General features: G+C 54.3%; 1 protein-coding gene across 1 annotated transcript; it reads left to right on the top strand.

Moving 5' to 3' along the window:
* The first annotated feature begins 2,110 nt into the window (after nt 1-2,110).
* On the top strand, nt 2,111-10,091 carry LOC103530493 (malignant fibrous histiocytoma-amplified sequence 1 homolog). The gene is given in 17 exon segments (XM_030451556.1): nt 2,111-2,171; nt 3,106-3,216; nt 3,219-3,752; nt 3,755-3,983; nt 5,399-5,690; nt 6,031-6,217; nt 6,879-7,069; nt 7,174-7,230; nt 7,232-7,665; nt 8,232-8,256; nt 8,258-8,287; nt 8,289-8,389; nt 8,899-8,974; nt 8,976-9,058; nt 9,507-9,577; nt 9,684-9,747; nt 9,979-10,091. Coding segments are annotated over 17 exon segments (2,547 nt in total). The 5' UTR covers nt 2,111-2,152; the 3' UTR covers nt 10,022-10,091.
* Nucleotides 10,092-10,298: the final 207 nt, after the last annotated feature.

Raw genomic sequence — 10,298 nt, 5'->3', positions numbered from 1 at the left:
TTTCAAAGAGAAAGTACATGGGCTTTCTGGATGTTTTTAAAGCAAATAATTGCAGCTCTTAGATTTTTTTTTTCCTTTCCTGCTGTGGCAGGAAAAACTCAGCAAGACTTTTAATTCCCTTGCTGTCATTCTTCATTTTTCAGTGACTTAATTTCATGGAATCATAGAGTGGGTTGAAGGGACCTAAAGCTCATCCTTAAACCCCTCTGTATGGGCAGGGACACCTCCCCCAGCCAGGGTGCTCCAAGCCCATCCAGCCTGGGCTGAGACACTGCCAGGGATGGGGCAGCCACAGCTTCCCTGGGCACCTGGGACAGGGGCTCAGCACCCTCACAGAGAGTATATTCCCTAATGCTGATTTACTTACCTTCTTTCAGCTCAAAACCTTTCCCCCTCATCCCATCACTAACAAGCCCTTGTAAAAACTCCATCCCAGCTTTCCTGTAGGTGCCCTTCAGGTTCTGAAAGGTTCCTGTAAGGTCTCCCCCCAGCCTTCTCCAGCCTGCACAAGCCCAGCTCCACAGGAGGGATGCTCCAGCCCTCTGCTCAGCTTAGTGCCCTTCATCTGACTTGTTCAGCAGCTCCATGTCCTTATACTGGAGGCCCCAGAAGTGGACACAGTGCTCCAGTGGGGTCTCAGTAGAGGGGGGAATCAACCTCCCTCAACCTGCTGGTCACATCCTTTGATGCAGCCAAGGACAGTGTTGGCTTTCTGGGCTGAAAGCACAGACTGCTGGCTCATGTTGATCTTCTCCAACCAAAACCCCCAAGTCCCTTCCTCATTCCTTCCAATGAATTCTCTCCTCAACCTCTCTTGGTATTTGGGCTTGCCCATTCCCACGAGCAGGACCTTGCCCGTGGGTGCCTCAGCTTCACAGTTGGCATGGGCTCAGCTCTCCAACCTGCCAGGGTCCCCTCCCTTCCCTCCAGGAAGGTGTCAGCCACACCACACAGCTCGGGGTCAGCAATCCTGCTGAGGGTGCTCAGTCCACTCTCCATGTCACCAGCAAAGGTGTCCAGCAGCACCAGTCCAGTGCTGACCCCTGGGAACCACCTCAGCACTGATTCCCACCCGGACATTGAGCTGGTGAGTGCCACCACCCAGCCAGTTCCTTACCCACCAACTGTTCCATCTCCAAAGGACAGACAAGGGTCTCGTGCAGGACGGTGTCAAGAGCTTTGCAGACACCAGTGGTGTGACCCATCAAAGAAAGCCACCAAACTTCATGTTGGCTGTCACCAATCACCTCCTTATTTCCATGTGCCTTAGCGGAGGTTTCCAGGAGATAATCTCTCATGGTCTTGCTGGTCCCAGAGGTGAATGGACTGGCCTGTGGTTCCCTCTTATTTTATTGTAAGATTTTTGCCTGAATATGTCTTCTGTCACGTTACAGAAACCAGTGTTACTGGTACACTCTGTGCTGTCTGCAGCCTTTTTTTGTTTGGTTGGTTTTTAGTTTCTGTTTAGTTTTAGTTTCTGCCACCTGTTTAAGGGAAGAAATCTTATTTATTCAATGTGCAGTGGCCTCCAGTCAGTGTCCCTTCCCTCCTCTGTGCCAGCAGTGACACCAAAAACTCCTTCAGTGAAGGCAGGAATGCTGCAGGAAGGTTTGGCCTTGAGCTTCTCTGCCACCAGCTTTGTCTCATAGCTCAGAAGCTGCTTTCAGGACAGACCCATGGTGTGCTGGGCTTGTTAGCTGCCTCTGAGGAGGGAGGGATGGATGGATGGATGAGGGATGGAGGATGGATGAGTGGATGGATGAGTTGATAGATGGATGGATGGATGGAGGGATGAGGAGGGATGGAAATGGATGGAGCGGAATGATGGAGGAGAGGAAGGGATGGATGAATGGATGAGGGATGGAGGGATGAATGATGGATGAATGAGTGGATGGATGAGTATGGGAGGGATGAGGGGAGGAGGGAGGGAGGAGGGAGGAGGAGGGAAGGGATGGAGGATAGATGGATGTATGGATGATGGAGGGATGGAGGAAGGCATAGAGGGATGGATGGATGGATGGATGGGATGGATGGATGATGGAGAATGGGGGCGTGGAATTCCTGGGCAGAGAGAGAGAGAACAAAACCAAAGAGGAAATGAAAGAGGAAGGCTGAGCCTGGGAGTATCCAGCTGGTGCCACGCTTCAGGGCAATGTCCCATCCCAGAGCTTGTGAGTAGCTGCCCTGATTCTTTCCTGCTCTGGCTGAGTGTTGGTGGGAAGCCTTTGGCTCTAGGGAGAGGGTAAAGGTTTGTGCTACTGCTGGGCTTGTTGCATGTCCTGGGATTAGGTGGTGATGCTGAGAACTGATAGAGCTGGTCCTGAGCTGGGTGCCTTGCACAAGGGATGCTGTGCTTGGCATCATCTGGGGAGGAAGTGAAACAAGGGAGAGGAGAGCAAATCTGTGTGGGTTTTTTGTGGTTTTTTTTTTTTTTTTTTTCTTTTAGGATCGTGTGATCCACATCCCCCCTGGCATGCTTCTTGCCTGCAAATTTCTTTGCTCTGAATTCCTTCCTTTTGGGGATGTTCTTGTGCTCCCTGTCCTGCAGGGGACTCTCTTTTTCTGCATTATTCCTCCTGTCTCCCAGGGCTAGGAGCAGCTCAGTGAGGAAGTGCAGCATGCATCTGGAGCAGGGTGAGGATGTGAGAGAGGAAGTGTCTGACACCACTGCTCCTGGCCCCAACTCATCTCCCTCCCTGGTAGAAAGCTGAGGGTGGCCTGGACAAGTTTTTTTGGGAGCAGCTCTCCTCCCAGTGTTGTCCCTGCCCTGCCAGCCTGCTGCTGGGATTAGAAACCTGCTGGGTTTGGAGCAGATTCATCTGTGGCTGGAACTGTCTGGGGTGCTTTAAGGAGAGCACAGCTCTTGGTGTGATGCTGGTGCTGCACATCAGTGTCTGCTGGGCACTGCTTCTTTCTGTGGCCTTCAGGCTGAGCCAAGATCCTCTGAGAGGACACAGGAGCTGCTCAAGTAGCAGCTGTGGTCACTCCTCCCTTCTTCCCTGCTGTCTGAAATGATCCCAAAGCCATGCAGAGTTCAGGGAAGAAATGGTCTGCAGCCCAAAGGGTGAAAGTCTCTTAACCACCTTCCCTATCCCGTACACCCAGGTCAGGAGCAGAAGTATCCTGTGGCAGAAGTGGATCTTTCCATGCAGAGGCTGCGGGTGCTGCCCCCAGCAGTGCTGAGCAACCCTGCCCTGGAGAGCCTGGACCTCGACAGGAAAAGCTCAGGAGCATCCCTGGCATTTCCAAACTTGGCAACCTGAAGAAGCTGATCCTGTCCAAGAAGGAGATCGTGGACTTTCCCACGGAAATCCAGAGCCTTGTCTGCTTAGAGAAGCTTCAGCTGAATCAGAACCAAATCCGGGTCATCCCAGAAGGGGTTTTCTCCCACCTTCCCAGGCTTAAACACCTGCGGCTGAACAACAACCGGCTGGGTGCCCTCCCCAGGGACCTGGCAGCCTGCCAGGGCAGCCTTCTGTACCTCAACATCTCCAACAACCTCTTTAGGACCTTCCCCCAGCCCGTCCTGCAGCTGACACACTTACAGGAGCTACACGTGCAGAATAATGCCCTCCGACAGCTTCCCAAGGAGCTCTTCCAGGGGCAATCCCTGAAAACACTCAAGGCCAAGGGGAACCCCCTCCGGGAGCCCCCCGGGGAGGTGTGTGCTGGTGGCATCCAGCAGATCCAGAATTATTTCAAAGAGCTGCAACATGGCTTGGGGCAGGAGGATAAAAGGGTAAAAACCATGTTCCTGGGGCCTCTCTGGCAGGGAAATCCAGCATCTGCAACAGCCTCAGGCAAGGGGAAACCAAACTGGTGCCCAGGGAAGAGAGAACGGTTGGGATAGAGATCAGTGAGTTCCAGATCGAGGACTTCAAGTTTCTCTTCTGGGATTTTGCTGGTCAGCTGGAGTACTACACAACTCACCACGTGTTCATCACCCCACGGGCACTCGTCATCCTTGTCATCAACCTCCACATGTAAGTGCTGAGCTGGGTTGGAGTCAAGGTGCAGCAGGAGAAGAAAAAAAGGGGAAAGCCGTGGGTTTCTTTTGGACCTTGGTCCTGTTCTTCTCACTGCTGGAGCTTCCTCTCCCCTTTTTTGCAGATCCCTCTTCTAATTAAGTCACTAGATCTGTCAACACTTTACTGAAGTCCTCTGTTTGGAGAGGATCATAGAATCACAGAATCCTAGAATGGGCTGGGTTGGAAGGGACCTCAGAGATCACCAAGTCCAACCCTTGATCCACTCCCCCGTGGTTCCCAGCCCATGGCACTCAGTGCCACATCCAGGCTCTTTGGAAAGATCTCCAGACACGGAGAATCCACTACTTCCCTGGGCAGCCCATTCCAATGCCTGATCACCCTCTCCAGAAAGAAATTCTTTCTCATCTCCAACCTAAACCTCCCCTGGCACAACTTGAGACCCTTTGTGCCCTCTTGTCTTGCTGAGAGTTGCCTGGGAGCAGAGCCCGACCCCCCCCTGACTCCAACCTCCTTTCAGGGAGTTGGAGAGAGTGATGAGGTCTCCCCTGAGCCTCCTCTTCTCCAGCCTCAACACCCCCAGCTCCCTCAGCCCTTCCTCACAGCAATTCTGCTGGATCCCTTCACAGCCTCCTTGCTCTTCTCTGGACCTGCTCCAGCACCTCAATCTCCTTCCTGAGCTGAGGGGCCCAGAACTGGACACAGGACTCAAGCTGTGGCCTCACCAGGGCTGAGCACAGGGGCAGAATCCCTTCCCTGGACCTGCTGGCCACGCTGTTCCTGAGCCAGCCCAGGATGCCATTGGCCTTCTTGGCCACCTGGGCACACTGCTGGCTCCTCTTCAGCTTCCTGGCAATCCAGACTCCCAGGTCCCTTTCTGCCACTCTGTGCCCAGCCTGGAGCTCCCCATGGGGTTGTTGTGGCCAAAGTGCAGGACCCGGCACTTGGAATGTTGAACCTCATCCCCTTGGGATCATCCCAACTCTCCAGTCTGTCCAGGTCCCTCTGCAGAGCCCTCCTGCCTTCCAGCTGATCCACACTCCCCACAGCTTGGTGTCATCTGTGAATTTGCAGATGGAGGATCCCCATCCCCAAGGCTTTGCTCTCTGCCTTGGAAATACCTCCATGAGCCCTCCTGGATCTTCTGCTGCTCCCTGAACATGGAGCTTGGGCTTTGTGGTCCAGAGAGATGGAGATGGTCTCATGTACAGCAGGGACAGAATCTGCTGCACCCCAGAGCTTTAACTGGCTTAGCTGAAGGATGGGAAACTTAAGAATGATCCTTAGAGCCCATGACAGCTCAGGAGATCTGAGCTGCACAGGGTGTGTGGCCAGGCCCGTGATGGTGGAAATTGTCTGGTGATCTGTAGGACTTCACATAAATTTAGTGTTTTCTTTCTCTTCCTCCCCAGGTACCAAACTAATGATGAGACTTTCAAGGAGCTCGTTGGGTTCTGGATCAACAACCTGGCCATGAGGATCCCAAGCTCAGTGGTGCTGCCTGTGGGGACCCATGTGGACTGCTGCCAGGAGGAAGAGGTGGAGGAGAAGAGGTGTCACATCATGGCCAAGATAGCAGCCATGCTGAGGGAGAGGAAAAGCAACCTCACTCACCTCATCAACAACCTGGAGGGCAGCGGGGAGCCCAAGTTTTACATGGACCAGTGGGAGAGGCTGAAGGAGATGGAGAGCTGCACGTTAAGTGTAGGGCTGAGATGCTCGTGGTTCCTTGCTGTCTCTGGTCACCTCCTGTCCCTCTCAGCCCCGTGTGCTCCTGCTGAGCTGGTACCAATCCATCAGGCTGCTCCTTGTCCCTGCTCAGGGATGGGCATCTCCTCCTGTGGTTTGTAGCAAGTGCCTGGGGAGGAGGGTGAGGGGACATTTACCATCCCCAGGTGGTTTTCTGGGACCTGTTAGAGAGCAAAGGTGTGAAGGAACCACTCTCCAAAGGTCCTTGGTGACCTCCTTGGCATTTGGGTCCCTCCTTTACCTCACAGCCTCCCCTGGATGTGCTTTGGGCAGCCGTGTGCTTTCTCTCTTCCAGATCTTGAACTTAGTTGCTGTCAACTGCAGGGATCACCGTGACATCAAAAAGCTGGAGGCTGCTCTCCTGGAGCTCGTGAGGAATGAGGAGCTTTTCCCCGAGGTTGTCCGAGTGCTGCCTCCTGTCTACAGGCAGGTGGAAGCTGCCATCATTGACATCTCTCAGAGTGAGGAGGTGGGAAACCATGGTGAGTGGGCTGGCACCTCCTGGGCACCTCTCCTGGTGGTGGGGTCACTGCTGCAGACCTTGCAGTGGTGTTCCTGGACCATTGATTGCTGCTGCCCAGCTCTGCCATCATCACCATCTGCCCCTGGGGGCAGACCCAGGAAAATGCCTTCACCACAAGGCTCTGCCAACACCTGCCAGGCTGGGGCTGAAGGTGCCTTGTCTGCTTTGGGTCTTCCAGTAATGTTCTTTCTCCCCTTTGCCCTGTGTGAGCAATGACAAAGTCTTGCTCTGTATCTTGAAGGCTTTCTTTTTGTGGAGCTAACCCAGGTTTTGCTGCCTGACCAAATCCCAGGTGAAGGATTAGCTGGGACCCCGAGGTGTTCTGGCTCAAACAAACTTGCTCCCTCCAACAACAACAACAAAAAAAAAACACCCAGGACCAGCCTCAGTTTTTAGGTGCTTTGTTGAGATCCTGGCAGGTGTTGGCAAAGCTGCAGCAGAGCAGTGGGAGAGCTGGGATGGACAAAGCATTTTGCTCCACAGGCACTGAGCTTCCCACAGGTCCCAGCTGCTTCCCATGGGAGCATCATGGGTGACGCTGGGTGCTGCCGGTGTTTTCTGGCTCTCCAAAGCATCTGCCTGGGAATTCTGGTGTGCTGAGCTCCCATGCCTCCCTCTAGGCATGATGGACCTCCAATACCTGCACAGCCAACTCTCCCAGTGCCAGGACCTCTCCATGCTGGGCAGGGAGCTGCTCCAGGACATCCTGCGGTACCTGCACTGCGTGGGGCTTCTCGTCTGGTACGAGGAAATCAAGCACCTGAGAAGCACAGTTTTTCTCCAGCCCACCTTCCTGATAACTGTGTTCAAGGTGAGCATGGGGATCTAGGACCCTTCTCTCCTGCAGGGCTGAAGTTCTGCATTTGCTGGGCTCCTCTTATCCCTGCCTTTTTCCCTCCTCCTCTTCCCACCAAGCTCCTCGTCAGGTACCGCCTTGTCCAGCAGCTCCAGAGCATCTCTGTGAATGTGCCACCTGACTGGGGAACGTGCCACCATCAGGGACAGGGACAACTGGGTCTGGACCTTCCAGTCAAAGGCCATGCTGTGCCACCAGGCAGTACGTGCCTTGGTGAAGCAGCAGCTCTGCTCGGAAGGGATGCAGGATGTTTTTGAGGAAATCATGGGGCACGGGCCCCACAGGGACAGGGGGAAGCTCTTCAGCCTCCTGGAGCACTTTGAACTCTGCCTGGAGGTGAAACACGTCAAAGCACTCAACCCACAGGCCAGTGAGTTCGTGCCTGGAAAGCTGTGGGAGACAACCCGTGCCCAGGATGAGTCCTGGTACTTGTTCCCAACCTATCTGAACCAGTCTGAAGAAGTCTCTGAGGTGTGGGGAGGAGATCACCCCGAGGACCTCCACATCCGTGCCTACTTCTCACCAGAAATACCCGAGGGGTTCTTCCACAGGTAACCAGTGGTTTCCAGCCCCCAGTGAGGAGGGGGGCTCAGGGTTTGCTTGGGACCACCATCAGCCCCTGGCTGCTGAGACCACACAGCCCAGGAGACCAGAGGGGCTTCTCAGCTCTGCCAGGGGTGTTTGGAGCCCTGGGCAAACCATTTTGATGTTTGCTGCCTGGATGTGAGCTCCTTCTGGGTCACCTTCCATGTGACATGGGTTTGGGCTGCTCTGTGCCCATCCAGGCAGTCAGAGCTCTCCCAGTTCCACCAGAGGGTGCTCCAGTTTCTACAGGTGCTGGGACTGCTCCAGTTTCTTGAAGGTCTCCTGGAACCCCCTGTCCTTGTGGGGTTCTTGACTTGTGTCTGGAGTTTTATCAACTCTGGGAGCAGCTCTTGGTCAGAAGGCTGTCTGCTCAAGGTTCAGTGAGGGCAAATGTCCTCACTTGGTCTCTGCCTCTGTTTCTATTGAAACTGAGTTCCTATTTTTCAAGTCCATCTGGTGCCAGACTTTCTCCCAGCCTTCGAGATAAGCAGGGAGGAGGAGGAGGATGAAAGCCAGGGCAATCTCCTTGCAGGTTCCTCGTGAAAGCTTGCTCCTTCTTACTCCACACACTGGGTGGCCAAGGCAACACTGCCTGCTCACATGGAATGGCAAACCTCTGCTCATCAAAGAGAACAACCAGAGGGCCTACAGGCTACCTGAGCTGCGGTGCAGAAGCCATCAGGAAGACAGGTAGGGATCCCTGTCCTTCCTTTCTGACTCCCAACCACAGCTCTCTACCCCGACAACCTCAACCCTTCTGGGCAGAGCATTCCAGGAGCCTCTCCCACATGTTGTGGTCTGGCCAGGATTCACCAGCAGTTCAATTAAAGATTTTCCCTTTCTCCATGCCCCGTGGTCAGAATTTCCCTCAAGACAGCATATGAATAAGTCAAGTTTTCAGTCTTCTCATGGAGCAAATGGCTCCTTCTTCCCCATAGCCCACAGCAGAGTCAAGTCTCAGGTTTGGTCTCCAAGTGATAAGCAAAAAGACCCCTAGCTGGGGAGCTCTTCCAATGTATCTTTAATTCCTTTTGACGGGGATTCCCTTTGATCCCATTCCCCCAGGTGGGCCTTGGTTCACCTGAGAGCTGAGCTGCTCTGGCTGCGTACAGCTGTGTGTGGCATCACCAGAGCATCTTCTGGGCTGGGGTTGGATGGCTGTAAGTGAGACACTCTCCTTTTGTCTGGAAGGTTTCCAGAGTGCCCTGGGATTTCCTGGTGGCAGTAGTGTTGATGATCCAGAGGCTGGCAGAGGAGTGGCCAGGGCTGCACCTCTTGCATGAAGACTCCGTGCCCCACGGGTGGCCTGCCCTGCAGAGCTCACCTGCCAGACATGGATGGCACCAAACCCCAATGTAGGTACCCACTGCAACCCCTCCAAACAAAGGGCCGGAGCTGCCTGGGTGACACGTGCAACACTGGCAGGGCTGATGGGCTTCTAAAAGTCATGTGAAATTAGTTGTGAACTTCACCAGGCACTTCCTTGCCCTTCTCCTGAACACAGCAACCCAAAAATCCCACGTTGGTGTTAGTGTTGAGGTGGTGTGTGTGAAACTCAAAGCGTGGAGAGAAAGGTGAAGAAGCTTGAGATTTGGGTCTTAAGCACATCAAGTTCCACCATCACCACGTGCCCACAGGTGTTCCCCTGGTTCCTGAAGGGCTGAGGGTGCTCGGGCACCCGGAAGGCAGCAGCCACCCCACTGGGCTGGAAGAGGGACCCTCTTCCATCACCTTGGCATCATCTTCCACAGGAAGAGCTAAGGTAAACTCCTGCTCTTTCTTCTTCTTGGGGCTTTTCCCTCCACAGGATGAAGGAAGATATTAAAACCTGTGGGACGTGTGGGCACCGGTTTGGCACAGAGCTGCTCCTGCCCACAGGTGAGCCCAAGGGTTGCACTGCAATGATGCTCAGGGGAGGAGGGTCTGAGGGTTTGATGGAGAGGAGGTGCTGATGGTGTGTGTGTGTCCCCAACCCCATGCCCAGGCAGCTGGAGGAGCCCCCCAGTGCAGCCCTCTGGAGCACCAGCAGCATCCCTGTCCATCAGCAGGTGAGGACACTGCCACCTCCCTTTGCCCAGGCTCCAGCCCAGGACTCTCCTCTCCCCTCCACTCCTGACATAATGGGGTACAGTGGCTTCCAGGCTGGGGAGGGAACACACCATCTTTGGAAGTACTCTGGCTGCCACGCTCCTCCCTGAGATCCCCCCCAACCTTTGTGCCTCAAAGCTGAGTGCTGGGGCCTTCACGTTGGAGTTACTGCCTTTGGTTTTTTTTTCCAGAACATCTCAAGCAAGTAACGCTGGGCCAGCAGGAAGGAGCTGACTGAAGCCAGAATGATCACTTCTCTTTATCCAAAGCCAAGCTGCCCTTAACACGTTTTGCTTGTGTTGGAGTCACTGGTGTGTGCTGCCTCAGTGCATGGAAATAAACACAATAAGTACAATTAACTACAGCCCTGTGTGCACAGCAGGCACCTTCACCCCAGAAATGCCAAACACTTGGGTAGGAAGCCCCACTGCCAGCAGGGGCTTTGCTGGGACAGGGCTGGGCATGGACCCCAGGGTTTGGCTGATGGGAGGGGTGAAGGTCACAGACTGAT

Source organism: Calypte anna, chromosome 5 (assembly GCF_003957555.1).
Source record: "Calypte anna isolate BGI_N300 chromosome 5, bCalAnn1_v1.p, whole genome shotgun sequence".
NCBI lineage: Eukaryota > Metazoa > Chordata > Aves > Apodiformes > Trochilidae > Calypte > Calypte anna.
This window is presented reverse-complemented; position numbering and strand designations above follow the sequence as displayed.